The sequence below is a fragment of the Sturnira hondurensis genome, unplaced genomic scaffold (assembly GCF_014824575.4).
Source record: "Sturnira hondurensis isolate 20B ecotype Veracruz unplaced genomic scaffold, ASM1482457v3 Scaffold0021795, whole genome shotgun sequence".
In the NCBI taxonomy this organism is placed as follows: Eukaryota; Metazoa; Chordata; class Mammalia; order Chiroptera; family Phyllostomidae; genus Sturnira; species Sturnira hondurensis.
Window position 1 is genome coordinate 5,488,706 of NW_028094426.1, and position 23,284 is coordinate 5,511,989.

General features: G+C 38.3%; 1 protein-coding gene across 2 annotated transcripts; it reads right to left on the bottom strand.

Moving 5' to 3' along the window:
* Window positions 1-3,193: 3,193 nt before the first annotated feature.
* On the bottom strand, window positions 3,194-22,272 carry CMAS (cytidine monophosphate N-acetylneuraminic acid synthetase). 2 transcript variants are annotated; one of them, XM_037033818.1, is made up of 9 exons: window positions 21,916-22,272; window positions 14,605-14,747; window positions 14,310-14,465; window positions 11,272-11,405; window positions 9,291-9,385; window positions 8,744-8,915; window positions 7,518-7,671; window positions 5,096-5,121; window positions 3,667-3,784 (listed from the first exon to the last, which is right to left on the bottom strand). In XM_037033818.1, the coding sequence occupies exons 1-9, from the start codon at window positions 22,173-22,175 to the stop codon at window positions 3,755-3,757; spliced, it is 1,170 nt and encodes a 389-aa protein (XP_036889713.1). In that variant the 5' UTR covers window positions 22,176-22,272; the 3' UTR covers window positions 3,667-3,754. The 2 variants fall into 2 exon arrangements, with proteins under 2 accessions (XP_036889712.1, XP_036889713.1); XM_037033817.1 differs by lacking the exon at window positions 5,096-5,121 and having other exon boundaries at window positions 3,194-3,784; window positions 21,916-22,271.
* Window positions 22,273-23,284: the final 1,012 nt, after the last annotated feature.

Here is a 23,284-nt window from a genome sequence, read left to right on the forward strand (position 1 = left end):
TTGTATTTTCTTCTGGTACTCTGATCTACTCTTTCATTTGGGCTTTTTTTGGGGGGAGGGTCTCATCTGCCCCTACATAGTGAGGGGCGGAGCCTTAGGTGTTCACCAGGGTGGAGCAACCCACGTCTCTGCATTGTGACGCTGTATGTGGGGGAGGGGTCTGAGAGGGAACAATGGCTCTTGCCCCACTCTCTGCCAGATTTTTGTGGCTTCCCCTGCTTCCCCCCAAGCAAAGTGGGCTCTTCTGGTGCTGACTCCCAGGTGGGGTGGGTGGGCTTGTGTACATTCTAGGACCCTGTGGGTCTCTCTAAAAAACTCTCCTGTGAGGAGTTTCTCCCACTGGGGCCTCAACCCCCACAGGTGTTTTCAATCAGGGATTTAAGGTTTTATTTCCTCGCTGGAACCCTGTGTTGCATGGTCTATCTTGCTCCCCAGTTGTCCCTTCCAGTTTATCTGCACTCAAACATGGGACCACCTGCTCCACCAGCTGCCACCTTGCCACGAGTCCTCTCTGCCCCTCCAACCGGTTTGGGCGAGTGTTTCTTCTTTAACTCCTTCTTTAACTTCTCCTCCTTCCTTACAGTTCAATTTTCTGTCAGTTCTAGTTGTTTTTAGTTTTTATATTATTGTTGTCTTTCTTTTGGTTGTGCGTGGAGGCACAGTGTGTCTGCCTATACCTCCATTTGGCCGGAAGTCCACATTCTCCATTTCTGTTGACTTCTAGCATTTTCTTGTCTTATAGTTACCATATTTCTACTGATATTACCTATCTGATACCTTATGCTCTGTCCTTTTTCCATTATGTTCCTTTACATAATCATAGCTACTTAAATTTCCTGTCTGATCATTCTAATACCCGTGTCATATCTGAGTGTGATGTGATGATTGCTGTCTCTTCAGACTTCAATTTTTTCTCGCCTTTTGCTGTGCCTTGTAACTTTTTGTTTTTGTTGTTGTTGAAGGTCAGATATGCGTGATAAGTACCAAGACAAATTGGTCTTTAGTGTGAGGATTCATTAATCTTACTGAGAGTTGGGTTGTATTGAATGTTTCTTGTAGCAGAGACTTCAATTCCCCTGCCCCCGCCCCATCCCCCAGAGTGCTTCTCTGACTTTGGGACTTTCTTTCGTAGTGCCCCTCAGTACAGCCTTTCAGCTGTGTACCACTGTTCTGATACTGGAAACATATCGGTGTGGTGCAGGGTGTGAGAAGGAGCCTGAGTGTGCTATTTACTGGGCTTGTCTTAGGGGTATGCGAGGGTTCCCACCCCTCTGCCTGAGACCCAGCTTTCTTCCCCCTGCTCCTACTGTCTGTCCTGCCTGCAGCATTCACACTCTGTTGCCTTGGTGTCCCCTCCTTTCTGTTGACTGTGGAGCTTCTCCCCTTTTGGGTGAGAGGAAGGCTGGTATTGGTTGCAGTAGAGCCGAGTTCCCTTCTCCCAGCTGGGGTACCATGCATAATGTGCGCCTCGCTGGATGTACCTATCTCAAATTTTGGAGTGGCTGTTCACTCTCTGATCTCAGTTCTCTGATTAAGGCCAATGAAACATTACTGAGTTTTAGTTTACCCAATTTTTCTTGTTATGAGGAACAAGTTGGCAACTTCTAAGTTCCTGACATACAGGAGAACATACTTATGGCTAAGACTCACCACAATTGAGAAAAAAGGAAGTGAGAGTCGCAGTGAGAACTTAACTGTCCTCTTGAGCTTGTCTTTGGGTCACTGAAATGAAACAAAGGCTCCAGTATAATCTATACTATGCATGATATTTGCTTTGGGAGATATTTTGGTAGTTTATTGAAAATGAATCATGTAGCTGTTAAAGGTAAGATTTGAGAAGAGGCAAATAAAGGCACCGTAAGAGAATTCCACAGAACAGCTCAAGGGACTCACAAGAATCAGCAGTAACTGGGCTGGAAGTACTAGGTTGTGTCCAGAGTATGCTTGGACTGGGAGCATTTTACCACATTTTGCGGTCAGCACAGAGTCACTAGAAGATTTTTTAAAAGATTTTATTTATTTTTAAAGAGAAGGGAAGGGAGGAAGAGGGAGAGAAACATTCATCAGCTGCCTCTTGCAGACCCCTAACCAGGGACCTGGCCCACAAACCCAGGCATGTGCCCTGACCAGGAATCGAAGCAGCAAGTTTCTGGTTTGCAGGACAGTGCTCAACCCACTGGGCCACACCACTTGGGACTGAAAGACCTTTTAAGGGTAACAGCAAACACGGCAATTAAACCTAGCAATAACATTGGATAAACTGAAAGGACACTGGGCTAGTTCTATCAAGTTCAAGATTTGATAACTGACAAAGATGAAAAGGAAATATTGTGAAAGACTGTGATGTCTCAATGATAAGACTGGAATTTGAGGGACGAAGTCCAAGAGTCTGTGTAATAACATGAAGAGTTTGAGATGCAACCAGAACTCACAGCAGAGATTAGAATTCAGTCATTCAGTTGTGGAGTCAGCTTCATGGCAGCTGAAACGGAATAGAGATGTGTCTCTGGGAAGGAGCACTGAGGTTAGAAACTTTGTAAATTTAAGGGATAGGAGAAAATAGCACATGGAAAAGCCAGAAAGACAAGAGTAAACCAGGGCAGGTTGTTAAAAAAAATTAAGATAAAGGATAATCCTTTTCTTCTAACTTCTATCCGACCTATTACAAGGATAGATGCTGAACTGTACAAATCCATCCAGTCCTGACAACGGAAAAGAGCTTCCAGTATAGCTAGCTGAATGAATTGCTTCTTGCCAGAGGTTTACATGAATTGTTTTCTTCACTTGAAAGAGATGCAAATGTTCCGCAGGAAATGGTTAGTGTTTATTAGGTCAAGTGTCCACGTTTATGAGATAATGCCCCATTCTTATAGACTAACTAGGTATGAAAGTCATCTGTGGTGGCCATAACATTGTGATGAGAGCCAAATTTCGGATACATAGGATACATAATCACCATGACCTTAGGGGCAACTGCGAACAATTTACCCAAGTCAAGATGTAACCTTTACGGCATTTCTTCCAACAACTGTATTGTGTATTTGTGCTATATGTATACATATGCAAAGTATGATCAGGAGTTTTACCCCTGGTATTTAGTGGTTTGTTTCTCACACTCATTGCATAGTCAGTGTTTAAAGGATTTCTGGACATGTTTGGTTTCTTCTGTAGCAACAGGGCAGTTTTCATCAAGTCTGTGAAATGTAGTTTTATTAATAGAAGAGCATGTCTTACCACATACACTGTCCCCAAATAAATAAAACATCAGCATCTTAAAAGCACACAAACACAGTTTTACAGGGTACGATACAAAGTGAATTTTGATCATGTTCTCACTTGCATTTACTAAAAATGTGAGAAAGATAGTAATCAATTTCTGAATAATTATCTTGCATAAAGAGAAAAGGACAGCACAATTATTTCACAGAAGATTTTGGAGTGACAACTTCAGAAGACCTTGCTTTAGAAGATATGAAGATATATCACACATTGAATCACATTCTCTGTAACATTAGAACATGGAATTGTACTTGATCAAAAATAAAAGTAGCTGAAGTAGGCTGTATATTTCTTTCCCAACATTGTACTATTTTCTATTTTGGGCAGGAATTAACGACCTTTTCCATTAGTAGGAAAATGTGCTCTGCAAACTCTCGGAGGGCACCACGGCCACCACTGCACTTGCAGATGTACCCAACAGCCTTCTGGGCGGTGGAACAGGCATCAGCGGGAGCGGCGCTCAGGCCCACTTTCTTCAAGCATTCCTCGTCAGACACTTCGTTTCCTAGCAAGTGAAGGAAATACTGGCTGAATATTGAAGGAGACGAAGGTACTTTTTCCAAATAATGCCAACAGCTACCAACAGTAATTCTGGTAACTTTAGTAACTTAAAGCACTGAGTATAAGAATACTACGGATTGAGGTGCCCAACCCATGGTCCACAGGCTGCACGTGACCCAGGATGGCTATGAATGTGGCCCAACACAAAATCCTAAATTTACTTAAAACCTTTCTTTTGCTCATCAGTTTTCACTAGTGTTTATATACTTAATGTGCAGCCCAAGACAACTCTCTTTCTTTCAGTGTGGCCCAGAAATGCCAAAAAGCTGCACACCCCAGATGGAACAAAACTATGTTAAAGGATTTAAAAGTATAGAGGCGGGGGGTTTTCCTGAACAATTAAAAATAAACCCTTATCAGTTAAAAAAGGAGAATGGAGTATACTTTCTGTTTGCCATGCACATTATAATAACTAGAAATTATATATATATATAATTTATGGATTATTTAGAAGTTCAAACATGCAAGAACCCAAGTTCTTGGAATAATCAATAATGTGGAATAATTATCAATACTTTGGATCATTTATCAGTATTTTTTCTCTATTCCTTACCATCTAGTTTTTTTGGAGGGGAGAAAAAAAAATCCCAGATATATTTTACTCCCAAAACTCTTTAGCATCTATCTCTAATAGAGACATATATTTTTTTAAAAAGTGGCATTGTATCATCAAACTAATAAAATCAACAATTCCTTAATATCATCTAATAATATAGTACATAATCAAATATCCCCAATTGTCTCAAAACTGTATTGTTATAGTTGATTTATGTGAATCAGAAACCAAATGAGATCTACATATTACATTTTGTTGATATGTATCTCAAGTCTCTTTTAATCTGTAACAGCTCTCATTTGTGTATCGATTATTTTGTTGAAAAATCACCATCACAACTGACATAACCACATCCCTGTCTTCCCCGCCTTGCTTCTTCTCAGTTCCCACCCTCATAATCCCCCCTTTTGTTGATAGGATGAACTTCAGAAGCTCCCAATACCTTAGATTGACCATGCTGAGTCTGACTTATACTATGGAGCAAAACTAATGAAAAAATGCTATTTAAAAGTTTATTTATTTTACATTTTTTCTACATTTATCCACTAAAATATTTTTCATTTTACAGTTTTCTACATTTATCTACTGAAATATTTTTCTTATCTTTAAATGTACCAAAATTCAAACTTTTCACTGAAAGATGATGAAAATTAAGGTATCTCTTTGTATTATCCATTCCTCAAGCTAAGTTTTACTTCCTGTATTTTTCGGACCATAAGATGCACCTAGGTTTTAGAGGAGGAAAATAGAAAAAAAACTTTTGAAGCAAAAAATGTGGTAAAATATTTAATAACATTAATAACATAATATTTCACCAAGGTAAATATAAACAGAACTCAACAGCAGCATTAACAACCATTACTCTTCCCAAATGGGGGGGGGGTGTCTTGTGGTCTGAAAAATACTTATAAAAGTATCAATATTTCTAAGGAATATATTGTTCTATATTGTATTTATGTGGTCCATATAAAACACTGCTCTGATTTTTTAAATAAAAATTTGGAGTCTATTCTCTATTTTCCTGATTTTCTGACCTCTACTTTTTAAAATTTCACATTTTTAATTTTATTTCTTTTATCATTTTTTATTGTGGTTCAAATACAGCTGTCTCCATTTTCCCACCACCACTTTCCCTCATCTCGCCCACCCCCAATCCTACTGCCTCTGGCTTAGTCCATGGGTTCCTTGACCATCCTTCCCCTTCATTCCCTTGTTATCTCCCTTTTAGAGTTCCTTCTTATGTCATATATGTATGGCATATATGTAGTGCTTATCTTGGTAGAAACGTTTTTTAAATAAAGGCAAACATATTCAAAGTCATCATAATTATCACTATTTATGGATAGACATTATGTTTTGGCATATATAGTTCTACAGTTTTACCTATATAAGTAATACACTTATTTTTACTATACAAGTTCTGTCCTGAAAGTATTCAGCCATGTAATATGAGAAAGGTATTTATTGAAGATACACGAAACCTTGTACATAGGACAATAATGCCTCAGTACCCTTCAAAGTAGACATCTTAGGACCTCACACAGGGGGTCCCTGTGAACCTTCGGACCCCTCTGATTTTGTTGATTGCAGCCCCTACACGTTCAGCATTCTCAGGTGTCCTGCTTGTTGCAGGCCTTCCAGAACAAAGATCATTTTCAACAGATTCTCAACCATCTCTGAAGCATTTGTGCCACACTTTATTTGTGCTGCATTCACTGCTCATACCTGAAAGCGTTCTGAATCGTCTAGATAGTTTCCATGGAGGAATGTTCAAGCTTAAAGCAAACTTGAATGCAGATTCATTGCTCTACTTGCTCAGTCATTTTTAATGTGATGGCCACACAGTACACATGCTTACTCAATGGTGTCTACCACCCCCACTGACTGGTACAGTGAAGTTGTCATTGTTCATACATGTACATTCCAGTTCACTCTTCACAGCTGCAAGGTTACATCAATGTCACGAAAACTGTTCTTGTTATATTAGCAATGGCTGAACTTTTTCTGGACACACCTCGTATATAGGCATAATGTTACACATTTTATTTCATTTCTGATTCTCTTTCCAATGGCCTTACAGCATTTGACTTGTGTTTATATTATGAACAAGAAGACCAAGGCTTAGAGAACCTTACTTAAGGTTACAGAGATAATAATAAGCAGAGCTTGGATGTATTCTATATTCTATTAGAATTGTTTTCTTCTTACAAAACCTAGATCATTTTCTACCAAAGTGATAGTATTTTTGTCCATAGAACCTCCATATGTAGTTCAAAGGCTATTCCTGAAGGCCCCAGATCATATGCTTCCAAAGCATTCTGTACTTTTTTAAGGCCCATATTACCCTGGTAAATATTTAATTCACACATGGTTTATAGTTATTATGTATTTTAATAACACGCCATTATTGGTATTTAAAATACTGACATCATTAGGCTGTGAGCTCAGTAAGTATTACATCCAAGGAATGGGTTCAAAGCTTGCATATAGTAGACATCTAATAAATATATTTGCTTAGTAGTATGTGGAAAACTTGTGACATCTGACCATGTCAATGAATATACTTTATAGCATTGTTTTTAATGGGTGCATAGTAATCAATTTTATGAATATTCTATTTGTATGATATGTAGGTGATTCCCCCCCCCATTATTGGCACTTCTGTCCAATTTTTTTCCTGGAATTGGAATTTTAGGATGAAAACTATGTACATTTAGTAACAGTTAAAAATATTCAGTATCCTTTTTATATATTAGAAATATGCTAAATGCTTATAACTTAGCTTATATCATTAATCTCTACAACAGAGAAATGACAATGGGCAATTTTAAGAGTTCCAGTTTACAGATATGGACACGAAGGCTTCCGTACTGAAACTGGCCAGTCTGGGCTGTGGCCTGACTCCACAGCATGTGTCGGTCATCACGTTACCAGGCTACACTTGGTAAATATTATCAAAATAAACTCCAGAAAGGCTATCCCAATTTGATACTTTTTATCAGTAATATAAGAGTTTCTATTTCCCGACGATAATACTAATCCTGGGAACTTTCTTTCTTATTTTCTATTTCTTTTAAAAAATCCTGGCTCATTTTATTATGGCTGAATGAAAAATACCAACCAAGATATGCCACTTCTTTCCAGCACAGGCCCATCTCTTTTCTCCATTCATCTACGACTGCTAGCTTGTCTGGCACGCTGACTTCCATTTTGCAATCCAGTTTCAAGGAAGACAGTGTCTGCTTTGAACAGGCCCTTTCTGAGATTAACCTCACCTGAAAAAGAAAAAAAGGCAAAATGAGAAAGTAAAGGAAACGGAAATCTTTCAGAATAAGATAAGACCTCATAAACCATCTACGTCACAACTGAGTATTCCTTTAACCTTTTGAAGGACAAATTAAGTAAAATCAAATAAATCTTTAAAATATTTTATATCTAGTAGTCCTGTAAAGATGAAAGACTGTTTTCTACTGTGGAAAGGATTCGATCTACAGATAAAAAACTCAACATAGACTGTCCGAAGCCAATCTAAGATTTTCCTACAACTCAATCCAAAGGAAGGTCTACAATCCGTCTCTTGTGCTGCTCAGGACACATAGGTAACATTTTTAGTGAATTATGAGAATCATCTTAGGCTTCATTTTTAAAAATAAATGTTGTTATCATGTTAATTGTTAACTGTTAACTATACCTAACTATATAAAACAAGTATGTGTCTATTTAAAAAGTAAATAAAATAAACAAGTATTATGCTATTTTGAATTAAAAATTTTAATCATAAGAATAAGCTACATTTTAAGGTCTCAAGATATCTGCTATTTTTCTTAACAGTGGCACCTATTTTTTATTAAACCTCTCTCTCTCTCTTTTTAAAAAATATTTTATTTATTTATTTTCAGAGAGAGGGGAAGGGAAGGAGAGAAGGAGAGAAATATAAATGTGTGGTTGCCTCTCATGTGTCCCCCACCAGGAACTGGCCTGCAACCCAGGCATGTGCCCTGACTGGGAATCGAACCATGATCCTTCGCTTCACAGGCCCGCGCTCAGTCCACTGAGCTACACCAGCCAGGGCTTATTAAATCTCTCTTGATGCAAGATCCTATGGCAACTAGATAGCACCTATTCAAAAATAGTATGTTCACATTTATTAAATATAAAATAAATATTACTTGCTGGTTGACATTTTTCTCATATAAAAGTAAATACTATGATAATTTTCTAGGTATGTGAAGGCTAAATATCATATTTTAATAGCCAATACTCAAAATGTATATCTCATTTTCCTCACATATTCCTTGACCCTGAATCACAATCTTAAAAAACATTGCTATATTCAGGGGCACATACCTCAATGCCACTTTTCTTTAATAAACTTATGCCAATAGCATCTTTTACATCATAAGATATTATTTCTTTTTGGTCTCCTGATACATAAATGTGGCCATTGGTGAGACATCCATCAATACTGCAAACCAAAAGTTTTATCTCCTTAAACTTCTCTTTGCCAAAATAGCCATATCTAAAAGAAACCAAATAGACCTTTGAATACAAGTGCAATACTAATCACTACTTCTCATCTGGCTAACGCCAGTACACTTAATAATACATTCCCATTCAATTATTCAAACATTACCCTTCATATTTCACATACACATTTCACCTTACAGTGGAGCCTAAGTAGTGTGGTCTGGGTGGACTATGTGTTTCTCAACTTACTGAATAGATCACCTACAGGAATATTTTACATACATGTCTTCCTCACATGAGCAGACTAATTACATGAATTGTAAGATAGTTGGAGTATCACAAATCAGTGTTTCTAAATACAATTAAACATATCTACTAAAAATAATGTTTGGGTCTCATGCAAAGGCTACGTAAAATTTGTTTTTACCTTAATACTCTTTGTTCTGCAATAGGCCAATCGATATCCACATCTATGTCCACACTGTACTCGGCTCGCATTTCGTAGTAGGCCATTTTCCCACCCTAAACATGGTACAAATGCCATGAGTACTGCTTTTAACATGCATTCACATACATCAAAAAGTTTCTCATAAAAGAACAATGAATTCGTTTCTATAGTACTGAGAAAAATGAATAACCCAGTACCATTAGCACATTCAACAAATCCTCTTTTTTTTTTGAGGGGAAAGCTTATATTTTTGTTTCCCATATATTCAAACCACATAAAACAAATAACCTTAACATTTCATCTACATAGTGCAAGTTCTCATTTTTGTTTGAATAGATTTCTATTTTAACTTTGCCAAAAGTAGAAATAATACCCGTCCTCCAGTCTTATGACCACAGGAATTTTGTTTTAAGTAAGTCTCTCTCATTATCATTGAAAAGCAGTATAAATGTGCTTAGAATTTGTTCCTATTTAAAACTAGGGGCAAGATAGGGGAGAAAAACATAACTGTAGTATCTATTATACAGAATTACCTTAGATCCCTGTGCTACCCACGGGAGCGGGGTCATACTGTCTGGGTCATATGTGAGCAAGGGCCCAGATCCCAGATGGTTTCCTGATCCTGGGATAAGGGAGCAAGAGGAGAAACCTTCCCTACGATTGATTACATTCATTTCAGTATCAAAGTCAATTAATGGAAATTTTTGTTTTTCAGTATTGCTAGTCTCCTCACAAGTCTACTTATGATGAGTCACTTTATATTTTTCCACTTTTAGGGTCAAACGACAGTTAGGGATGGTGGTATCTCTGTCAAATCGTATTTTCCTTAACAGTCAAACTTAGTCTGTCTACAGTTTGCCTATACACTGACCAGATTAGAAAAATACTTTTCCCTCAGAGCATAAGTCACATTAGAATTTTTACTATAGAGAGTAGAATTCTGATTTTTCTTTTTAATGCTATTTTTTGAGTGACATAAGGATCTGAATCCAAATCCTGACAGTGCCATTTACTACTTGTTTTTGCCTTGAGCCAATCACTTCATTTTTCAGAGCTGCCATTTCTTTCTCTGAAAAACTGGGCGAGGAATGTCCACTTTATTCTGTTGCTCTGCAGATTACAAGAGATACCCTATGCAGTGTTTCATATAGTCCTTGTGCATACTAAGTGCTGAATAAATAACAGTTTTTTTAAAGCTTTTATTTATTTATCTTTAGAAGGAAGGGAAGGAGAGAAGGAGAGAAATATCAATGTATGGTTGCCTCTCGTGAGTCCCCTGCTAGGAACTGGCCTGCAACCCAGGCATGTGGCCTGACTGGGAATCGAACCACAATCGCGTGGTTTGCAGGCCTGCGCTCAATCCACTGAAAATAATAGCTTTAACTAAAATGAAAAAATAGTGTATGATATAACCATGTAGGCTCTAACGATGAGAGAGACAGCCAACTTCCTTAAGATAAGAGCAAAAAGGGATAAAACAATATATGCAATGTTACATAGGCATAGAGACAAAACTACAATTGGTTTTCATAATGCTGAGGTTGGTACTGTTTCACCTTTACTGGTTTTTTTTGGTTGTAGTTTTCTTTCTTTTTTTTTTAATACAGCAATAGAAGTTATTCAACTGTACAAGCACAACTTGACAGTAACATAACCATAACAGAGTTCTGAATGGAACAATATGACTACCAGGACACTCATAGAACATTCAACTCTTGATTCATTTCTTATCTTAACATTACAGTTGTAGCAGAATTCCTTGCATATTTACCAAATGGATTCCAAAGACCAGTTTGGGTGAGCCTGTAGGCTAAATGCCTCAGATAATAAATCTTGTCAGTATTGCCTTTCCTCTACAGGTTGATATTTTCCATTACAAACGGTGCCATACATCTTTCCTAAAATTCAAAGTATATACACAAAAGGGTCTAAGAAGTTTTTTTTAAATGAAGGCACAAACCTGTAGGTAACCCATCTCTATCAAATGTCGTTTAGCGAAATAAAATGAGCCATTTTCGTATAATTCTCCATCCCAATCTTGCCGACGAGGTCGTTTAGCTGGATTCAAATTCAGAGGTTCAGTCACTTCACGAACTAAAAGCAAAAAGCTATAGTAAGTCTACACTGCTTTGGATACTAAAAGTGTTCATTTAGCAAAAAAATAAACTCAGAATATAGAATATTTCTGTATCTGGATAAATAATTAAAAGGATCTTAACAAAACCTCTACTAATTCTGACATCTTTGTTTTCTAATAATAATAACAATAATAATAATAGAAAATGAAGTATTTCATAGGGCAATTCTGCATAATAGGATTTTAAGGTATTTATATAAATATAATGCTTTGGGAGGACATCAAGGCAACCTTCAAGTATAACAGATTTAAAAAACTGGAATTGTAACAAAATACTCCTATTCAATACTTGAACCCTTTAAATTATTTCTCATTATTTGTTTCTATAGAAAACAATGTATATATTATTTATCTCACATGATTTAGAAATTATTTTCATGGAATTATTATAGAAAATTTCACCATTAAATTACTGAAACTTTTATAGTTTGAAATTTAATGGTGAAAATTTCACCATTAAATTACTGAAACTTTTATAGTTTGAAATGTTATGCATTCTCACCAGTGGTTAAAAAAGATATTAACCATACTAATGTTTATTTATTATTAATGTTGGTAATGAAGGCTCAGCAATATCAACATTAATTATCATAATATGATACAATAAATGATACCCTCATTACTGGCACATAGAGATTCCCTTGCCATTCACACCTAAATTGTGTTTGTAGGTGTATATGGGTACATATGCACTTGTGTTGTGTGTGTGTGAAAGTAGCTGCTAATTCTTCAGAATCTTTCTTCACTTTCGGTTGTTACTTCTTTATATAAAGAGTATGTAGTGGTAGAAATAACCTCTACATACTTCCCTAACTAAACCATCCTTTGCTCAACTCCACTCCAATGTTTGATATAGTTAGGAAAATACTTGGCCTACGTATATTGAATATGTGGTATAGTTTTATAGGAGCTGGATCACAGCAGTGAAGATAATTCTCTCTGCTCTCCTGGAGTGTGCAATCTAGTAGTTGACACAGACAATAAGCAAATATGTGTAAACTAGATAATTCAAGTGGTACTTTGAAAAACAGGAGAGGGACAAGTCTTCCCTATGCGAACAAGGATCAGTGGCTGAATTCTCACTAGGAGAATTTGACATTTGCTTAGTTTGAGGGAGACATAAGAGAAAGATCAAGCTTGGTTTAAGCAGGGAGACTCTGCTGGAACAAGGAGACACGAGAAGAGTTTTCAATGGTCCTGAGTCACAGACTGTCACTTGTAGGCACCTCGAACACAAATCCAGTTCTTCCCATCCTGTGATTCTCCCGACAGAACTTCACTGCAGGTGTGGTGGCACAGGAAACTGGGAATCAGCGGGAAGGCAGGGAAAGCTCATTATAGTTTCAAAGTGCTTAGATCCCAACATCCTCTTAGCAGAGGGGTATCATCAATACATACAAGGTGCCTGACAGACACCTGCAGTAATAGGCGAATAGAAATCATAGCTGTAACCCAGCCCAACTCCTGATTAGATCAAAGTGATGAGCCCCTTATCCTGTCAGCCCAATAGAAATATACTCCATATGGAATATAAAATATGATAAAGAAGCAGAGACACATGATATTGGAACATGCAATTAAAGATTTTCAAATAACTATCATGAACATATTGAAGACATTAGAGAAGAAGATTTTTTTTAAAGAACGAAAAGAGGTAGCATTCAAGAGAGAATGGCATCTCTAAAAAAATAACCTAAAAGTATGTTCTACAATGAAAAAACATGGTAATGGAAATAATTCACTGGATAGAATTCACAGGGCACTGGACAGTCAGAACAGATCAATGAACTCAAATGTAAGTCAATAGAAATCACTCAAAATGGGCACAAAGGGGAAAATAAATAAATAATCAATACAGAACAGATTGTGTCTAACAAGTCTAACAGATTTGTTAGACAACCAAAAAATTGTCTAACATCCATTAAATGGGAGCCCCAGAAAGAAAGGGGAGGGGAAATGTGGCAGAAGAAATATTTAAAAAGAATTCTTGAAAACCAATGACAGATTATCAACCTACAGATATAACAAGTTCAGAGAACTAAAAGATGAACACAAAGAAAAGCACATTAGTACAACTAAATATAAAATTGTAAAAGTAGCCTAAGGAAAATCCTATTCAGAGAAACAATGGTAGGAATTATGGCGTATTTCTCATAAGGAACAACAGACGGTGGTACAAGGTAATGGAATGACATGTTAAGGATACACTTTGAAAAGAATAACATCTTAAGTTACACATTATGTTAGAGACAATTAGACCAGCTTCCTACATTCCACAAATGTCAAGGCACCAAACAGAGACCACAATGCCTTTCCTGAAGTAGATTACTCCAGGAAAGTAATATTTTTTGGTGATTCTTTTCGTATTAAATATTTTGCTGGTTTATCTGGCTAGAAATTTGGCTCTAGCTAAACCCTATGGACCTCTTCTATAAAGAGTTACATATTTGGGGGAGTGATTGCACAATTCATTCTTGAGGTCCTCTGAAACTTTTTGGTGAATGCTTTCTATTCCCACAATTCTATATGACTTATATGGAATTTGTCAAACATGTCTAGAACAAACATAAAAGTATTTGATCTAGAAAAATTGTAACATCAATATCAAAAGGCACATAAAGGGTTAAAATGTCTCTAAAAAGTAAAGCAAAGTCACAATTTGGGCTCACTGTCTTGCCTCAGTAATCACAAGATTCAGAACTGATTAGAAATGTCATTACCTACTACAGTTAAGAATCACACGTTCTCTTTTACTACTCCCTTGTTACTCTCCTTATTCCTAAAGAACAGTTGCATATGAAAAACTAATAAACTGATTCTCCGTAAAGTGAGCTAAAATAAAGACTGATGTAACAGACTACCTCCTTTCTGAATTTCACTCCATCGAAACTGATGGCGTCTCACAACAGAGAAAACAGAATCATATCCTTCTTCTCGAATCATTTCTGCAACTTTCTGAAGGTCAGCAGGATGTAAACATGGAGAAGTAGCTTGAATATTTCCTACGATGTCAACCTCTTAAAAAAACAAATTAAAAGGATATCAGAATAAAGTTATTTGTAAGCCAGAAATCTTAAATGCAAATGTTAAAGTCTTGGCAAATGATAAGCAACTTAGAAATTACATAAAATTTTGAGTAAACTGTTAAACGCATACCATTGTGAAAATTAAGGAATTCTACGATGGCATCTAATGAGGTAGAGCTGTCTTTTGAAACTTCAGAACTTCTTCGATGCACTTGTGCACCAAATTGTTTGGCCACATTCTCAATTTCATCGTGATCCGTTGAAACCCACACACTGTATAGGCATTAAAAATATATAAATAAATAATGCCAAGTCACTAAAAGAAATCATTAAAAATAAAAAGGAGCTCTAAACCCCCAAAATACAGCTTACATAAAGTTAGAATAGTTTTTGTACCATCAAAATAATGTTAGGGATCCAAAGTACAGTTATATGTCAATACTCATCAGCCTAAGAACCTGTCGAACCCTGAACTCATCACATTTGATGAGAAAAACATGTTTCAGCATTGGTGCTTGCCTGGGACTTGTCCCACTTGCTAGAACTTTTAGGAGTCACGATGCCACCCCGCAAAAGAAAATGCTTGATTGTTTGGTACTCATTGGTATTGACACTTGTCAATACACATGTTCCAGAATGAGTTAATGATGAGTACTGAGCTACCATGGTACTATAAAATTTCAAAATTATAAAGTATTTTGAATATAAGCAATATTTTAAAATATCTGAATAAAATATCCTGGATATATTTATATTTACATACAGAAGTAATTATACTACATATAACATATATTGCTATTTATATAAATATTATTGATGTGGCTCTAGATATAGTTTCATAAAATTGTAAAGATACTTGGTATTTTTAAGGCCACTGGTGTGTTAAGCAACATAGTAGCTCTAGAAGTTCACATTTTAAAAAAATAAATAATATTTTGCTTCTTATTCCTCATCCAAATTTAAAATATTTTATAAAGTATTACAATGTACTTGTTTAAAAAAAAGTGGACTTGGCTTTGCCAAACCATGAATGAAGGTGAAACTTTTAAATTTAGAAGAAGCTAAATGATAAGTCTGGGCCCCAAAATAACCAAAGTGTGCAACTCTCTTTGCCAATTAATAATGGGTATATAAATATTTGAACACAATCCAGTGGGTTACAGCCCACTGATAACAACTAGAACATGACCTGAATGGCTCAGGAGATTTTAGCCTAACAGATCTGTTGACCGCAGCTAACACAGCTGCCCACTGAGAGTTAAATGAATGATGACTGAAAACCAAATGCTATTGTGAAGAGGCGCACCAGTCTCTTTGGAAAAGTTTCAGGGACCTTTACAGATTCCCAGTACTAGAAATGGAAGCTGTGAATACTACTCTAGCCATAATGTTTTAATAGTGTACTACACAAAGATAATTTAATGATTTATAGTCTTTGGCATATGCATGTACTTTTTTTTAGCCTCTTCATTCAACATCCTCTGAAGAGGAATTACAAGTGTCGAATGTCTCCACTTCAATCACCAAGTCTGAAAAGAAAGTAACTAAAGAAAATTTTCTGTCATCTTTATTTTATTTATTAATTTGATTTATTCCCTTTAATATTTGCAGAATTTAAATCTAAAAATCAAGTCAATCTCCCCTCCCCCATTTTTTCCCTAAGGAATACTAGTAAGTAAAATGAGTCACTGGCTAGAGGTCGGGTGCCTCATATCTACTTATGTCACTCTGACCCTATTTTCTTCCATCTCGAAATCTGAAATAACTTGAGGATAGATTTTTCAATAGGTAAATGTGACAGTCAAAGGTATATAACAAAGTAAAGTACCACTGAAAATCTAGTGAATTTTTTAAACAGAGAAAGCAAGGGAGGGCGGTAAGATAAAAGAATGTCGTTAAAAGCAAACACTAAAAACAAAAATATGGGTCTTTTGACATATAATTTACAGCATTAAGTAAACTGCTGAAGCCATTTACTTTATTGTCCTGATCTTCATTGGGTGAAAATTCAACACCACGGGATTCAGTGACCTTTTTGAAATGCTTAAGAGATAAGTTAAATAAAAGAGAGATTTTTGGAAGAGGTTTGTTTGCTTGATTTTCTTCTTTACTGCCTTTTATCATTCATTCAGTCAGTCATTCCTTCACTCATGAAACGTTTATTTAGTCCTATTCTGTCTCAGGCACTATTCTGGACACCAAGGATCTACAGACCTTGAGGGCAGGCCAGGTCATTGAGCCCCACAGTGCTGTTGGCCGGCACAGTACTCTAATTCCCTTGAAGCCACTGAGGAAAGAGAGGTAAGGAGGCAACAACTAACCTTTCTGTAATTCTTTACCTTCCACAAAGCATTTTTATAGTGCCTGCTGTGTGACAGGCGCTAATACATATTTGTTGATTGAAACAGGAAGTAGTTGAGAGTATGGACTCTATAGGGTCACACACTAGTTATACAACTACACAAAATCCATACTCCCCCAAAGCCTCAATTTTCAGTAAAATGGAGGTGATGACAGTAATTACCTCTTATGGTTGTTATGAGGAGTAACTATAAACCACAACACAAAATGAGCATTAAAAAAAATGTTGGCTGTTCAAAATAAAAATGTTAATAAAAAAACATCTACACAGTCTCATTTAATCCTCACACTGACTCTGTTGGAAAGAAAATTAAATTTCTGTTTTCAGACCATCGAAGGTCCAAATTGTCTAATTTATATGTATTATGTAAGGCAATGTCTCTGGGAACATAAAAATAGCATCCAATATGTACACTTAAAATCCAATGATCATCATCTATTATTAAAGTCTCTAAGTAAACAGACAATTTTCCTTTGGTTTAGGGGAATCAGATGAGGAAGGGCAAAAGAGAAAGAATGAGCAAGTGAACAAAGAGGCCACATAAAATTTACAATCAAGTTTAGAGTAAATGTCAAAGTCTAAATGCCAGTGGCTTTAGCCTCACATGAAGTCATAGTACCTCTAACAGGATAAACAGGAATATCAACCACGATGCCCATGAAGTTATTTCAGATCAGGCGCAGCCATTTTAAAGATAACACAGGCCTTTTGTTAGTCATAAGTCCACACCCTAGAAACCCTTATTTTTTATGCTAGGCAGCAGTTAAAAAAATCAACATGTTCTGAGCTTTACTTATCCAGAACTGAACCACTGTAGAAAATCAAGCTTTTACAAATTCAGCTCTAACAATAACTTTACTAACTGAAAATAAAATTATCTCAGCATTTTTCTTGACCACTAAGAATCCAAGTTAGTCCCTTTTAAAGAACTGCTAGGTTTGAGTCTGACTGGGCCAGGAAAATCTGTCTCAATTGACTCAAATCATTAATTTGAACAAAGTAATCTCCAAGATATGTTCTAGTCTTGAAAAACACAAACCAGTCAGATTTTCTTCAGTTCTTTCCTGGGGAAAACATTTGTTGAAGAAAGAAAGTAGAAGGTGAGAGGCAGAAAGGCTGCTCCAAACTCTAACGGCAGCTTTAGAACAAGTCAATTAAATTCCAACCAGCACATTTTAATTGAGGTTCTGATATATAAAGCACACCGAAGTGAGTAGGGTAGTAGCTTCTCATAAGAAGCTTTCCACTTAGTAGGGGGAGGGTCATCCCAGGCCAAATCTGGCTCCAAAGAATGTTAGCATTAAAAAAAACTTTGAAGATAATTACAACTCTCCCACTTTGCCAGTAACGCAACTGGCCCAGGGAAGGGATGAAGAATGTAAAACCCTTCAATACAAGGGGACAGTGTCAAGACAGACCACGTGCTATATGCCAGGGACTAATCTAATGCTTGTATAAATTTTCTCTCAATTCCTTCAGCCAGCCTATGCAGCAGACACAAATCCATACTCAAGATGATGACACGGAGGCTCAAAGAAATTGATTTTCCCAAATTTGCACTTAATACATCCACACACTTTGACCCCAGGGTCTATGGTCTTGCCTCCCAGCATAGCACACGCATTAAACAAAGGTACGAACACCACGGCTATCCATGGGGAAACAAAGGCACAATTAATTTCCACAGAGGGGACTAGCAAAAGCTTCATGGAGGAGGTAGCGCTGGTCCTTTCTAGTAATTTCTGAGTGAAACTTTCCAGATCCCTAGAAAGGATGCCTGATAGCAAGCAGTTGTGCGACTCACAGGGTAAAATCCCACTAACCAATAATATCTTAAGTTAGAAAAGGGAGTTGGAAAGATTATACTCTTTTTACTACTAAGGGAAATGCTAATTTTATTACTTCTAATTACTATTATTGGCACAGTGACAGATATCATAGGTGCCTCAAAGTATAAAACATTAAGGAGTTTATACTCGAATCTACACATATTAGATAAAACCAGCATGGAAAAAGTTACTACAGTGCTCCAGTCATTTATTCTTTCATGAAATTTCAAACAAATGCATTCAATAAATGAAGACCAGAAAAATCACTGTTCAATATACTTGTATACACGTCTTTTCCAATAATTTCATAGCAAAATCCCCAACATCTGCGGCAATGGCTGTCTATTGGGTTCTGACTTACAGCATCTATTCCCCCTGTTGGTAGCTGCACTCCTTTTTCTCTTGATGAACCTCTGCCTTTGTGTCAGGGCTGCTTCATTATTCGCTCCAGGCGTGGAAGATGGGGCTAAATTATACCAAGACAAGCACTGTGTTTTCACAGCCACAGTGACTGGTTCAAGGATGAGCAGGGGACCCAGTGAGACCTAATGAGACTTTAAGCTGCAAAGAGGAAAGTTCTTTTTGACTAGACTGAAACTTGACATAATATGAATACTGTCAAGGACAAAGCCAGACACTAGTTATAGCAGCAAGGTCTGGTTTTATTCATTCATTAACTATTGCGATAGGGAACAGAATCCAGCATGAAATGAATTTAAATTCCTCCAAACAAGGATGGGGTATGCTAAGGGAAAGGCACTGAGGGGTCTTAAAGGGGGCCAGTCCATGTAACTACGCCATTCTGGGTTTGTCAACTGGTGCTTAACCAGAGGAGACAAAAGCATCTAACTTTATGACAAGAGGCAAGGTGCAAGTTGAAGCAAGGCACCTGTGTCCTCCCTAGGGACTGGGGACTGAATGAGTTATCTCCCCAGAAGGTTCACATTTCACAGAGATGGCTGTCAAGTCCTTGAGGACTGGTAAATTTAGGTCTCAAAGGGCAGCAAGGAGATTTATAATTGCAAAGTTTATTTATTTATTTTTAGAGAGGGAAGGGGAGGAGAAAGAAAGAGAAACGTTAATGGGTGGCTGCCTCTCACGCACCCCCATGGGGTACCTGACCTGCAACCCAGGCACGTGCCCTGACTGGGCATTGAACCAGAAACCCTGAAGCTCCCAGGCAAGTGCTCAATCCACTGAGCCACACCAGCCAGAACAGCAAACTTTCTAAAGTAACTGCTATAAGAGGGGTTCAGGAGCTACGTGCTGAAAGAAAAGTTCTCCTGGCAGAACTGAGCTTTCTCAGGCAGGCATTGTTAAGTGGGACTGGGATCATCCTAGCAACACAGACTTAGGCTGCTAGAAACCATGCTGGACTCTGGCTGAGTACAGAGGTTTGCACCGAGTTGTTAAGTGTATGGGAAGTTACGCTGTTATCAACACAACCATATTGATACTATACAGGGAGAACCCATAGAGAAAAATAAAAAAACAGAGGATTCTGGTGACAGAGTGTACCGTTACCTTACTTTAATTTTAAAATAGTACCACTTGATAAACGTACCTTAATTTGTTTGCATATTGTCAGTCTCTCCCTATTATAATGCAAGCTACATGAGGCTAGGGACTGGCCCTATTGCCTGTCACAAAGTAGGTAGTCAATAAATGCAGAGGTTGGTCAAAGTAGGTTTATAGTTGTTCATATGGAAAATAATACAATAATTAATAATACAATAATAAACTCTGTGTTTTGCATACTCAACAACAGTAAACTTACTTTTGTCCACCCCTGTATTTGCTGAATGAATGAATCATTTTTTGTCCTTGAATATGACGGTACTTCGAACAAGCCTTACCGGTTTATTTGGCTAGCCAGTTCGGAAAGGGTTTCTTCATGTATGCAACCAAAAGTCGGAAATGAGTTTTACTCTCAATTTGTAATTTTAATTTCTATTTCATTTCACAAAAACAGAATTTTACAACATCACTGCAGTCTGAATGCACCTTCTGAATCCTTATTTTTCAGTGTATACCCTTTGTAAATTTTCAAAAGTCTGTAGGCTTCACAGAGAAAGAACCATGTCACATTCACCCTGGTATTACCCCCTTGGATGAATATCGCAGTATTCAGCGCTCAGTAAATGTTTACTGAATTGAACCATACCCCCAGGTCTTGCCCTATCTCTCCTTTGCACACTTCCTATTACATTAGTGTTATCTTCTGCGGGCCAGCTCCTATTTACCTCGCTCTACCCAGGTTTCCTTTGGATTAAAAAAAAATAAGGAAATTAGTCCCTGTATACTTTTTAGTATCTCCTTTTTAAACAAGGCTGGGTAAATGAAAATCATGTATATAAATGTGATTAATTAATATGCTTCAGAAACAGCCATCTCTTTAAAAACCAAAACTCAAATATCAAACATTAAAATAATTTACTCCCCATAATAACAAATTCAAATATTATTAGGATGAAGTTACTAGGCATAAACTCATTCTTGGCACAGAATTCTACCTCCCACCTTTTATGAATGACATCAGCTTGTAACTCCTAACCATTATGGCACTTGAAAATGTCTCTATATGATGAGTCCTCAGGGCAGCCAAGGTTCCAAAGGCATAATAAAACCATTTACGAGCTTATGAAACAGCCTACTGTACGCTTTCCCACTGTCTCTTACCTAAGTACAAATGTAGGGAGCCCTAGATTTTGCTGACTCACAGGCAGACAGCAGCTGAGTATTTTTCAAAGGTCAGGAAAGGATCTCCAAGCTGAGTTTAAAATGAAAAAGCCTTTACATTTACACCCCACTCCATTAATGAACCTGACGCCTCCCTGATGACAGCACCAAGTGGTTATCAGGCGTCGAGCAACAGTGGATCCCCAGTGGCCTCTGTCTGTCTACAGAGTTCACACATTATCGCAGTTGTTGCACAAGAGTGGCCTCCTTTACCTAGTGAGGTCACCAAGAGCCGTGGAAGACGGTTATGAGAAAATTTCCGCCTTTATGGGTGGCATTCTCTTCTCAAGGGCGGGACAAACACTGTCCCAGGTCACGACCATTAGCAGCTACAGAAGGAGGAAAAAACGGGGGCCCGTTCTCCCCGGACTCTTAACCGGGGCCCCGACACAGCGGATCTTGCACACCCCTTCCAGCAGCGATGGTCCCCGGACCCCCAGCATCTCCCCTGGCCCGGCTCCCAGTCCAGACCCCCGCCCAGGCCGCGCTGCCCACTCCAGTACATGCGCACCTCTGGAAGACCCCCGAGTCCAGGGCCGCACGCAGGACCCAGCCAATGAGCGGGACCCCCGCCAGGTGCTTAATGTTCTTCAGGGGGATGCCCTTGCTGCCGCCCCGGGCCAGAATCAGGGCTGCCATGTGCGGGGGCTTCTCCACACCCCGGCCCTGGCCGCCGCGGGAGTTGCGCTGCAGCTTCGGCGGCCGGCCCCGGGACGGCCGCCCCCGCGGGTTGGAGACGGAGGTGGCGGCCCCCTTCTCCATTGAGTCCATCTTCCTCCCACGCCTTCTCCCCAGCTTCTCCACATCCGGGATCTCCTCTCTCGCCACCTCAGCTCGCCACCGCCAGATCACCCCGCCTCACCGCTCGCCGGGTGGCTGCTCCTGGCCTCGCCCCCACCCCTCCCCGCCCCGCCCCGCCCCCTTGGCGGAGCACGCTGGGAATTGTAGTCCCGGGCTTCCTCGCCAGGGTCTTTTAACGGGTTCTCCAAACCTAAGCTTAGCAGTGAGAATCTGGAAATGACTGGAAGTGTAGCTTCGGGGACTGGGGGTGAAGGGGATGATATTGTAAGGAAATTTCTAAAATATACAGCGTAGATTATTGACCTTTTGCTAGAGAATTTACCCACGTAAGACTTGTAGTGAGTTTCCCGCAACGTACTCTGATGAACCCTTACACGAATCAATTTTATATTTAAAAATTGTATTTTCAATGTATATCTTTCTGCTGTGCTCCAGACACTTATTACTTCCGAGAGATTACCTCGTTCGAATGTCCTGCAGTCACCTTCAACACAACATTCTAAAAACTCAGCTCTCCCTATGGGCTCAAAATGCTTCTGCTTCCACATTTTCTATCAACTTCACCAGCCACCTAGCGACAGAAACCTGGAGGCCAACCTGACTATTCCTCTTATCGTAGCAAACACCTATTCTAGGTGTGCTTGTTTAGTTTGGTGTTCCAGTTTTAGTTTTTTTTTCTTTTTTCGCCAAAATTCTTTCCCTTTTAGGAGGTGTTACTTACCTTACCTGGTGGGGCTTCCTTCCACTCACATCTTGTGCATTGTAACGGAGGTGTGGGGCCCAAGCTAGTCAATCTAAGTACCTCGTCTTCCGGAACACAGCTGTGGTCTAGGGACAGGCCTATGATCAAGCAGAGCCCATTGGAGTCTTTCCCAGAGACCCCAGGGAAAGAAAAAATCTTTCTCTTGCTGAGTTTCTGGGTGCTAAAGGCCACACAAACCTGAATCCTTAGAGCAAGATAAGGTAAGGGAGTAGGGGAGTTGCTGTTTTGAAATAGATTGGGAGACTGATGTTCCAACAAAAGAAATCAGGGCCAAGATATGCGGAGAGAAAAGAGAAAGAGCCCTGAGGGCATCATT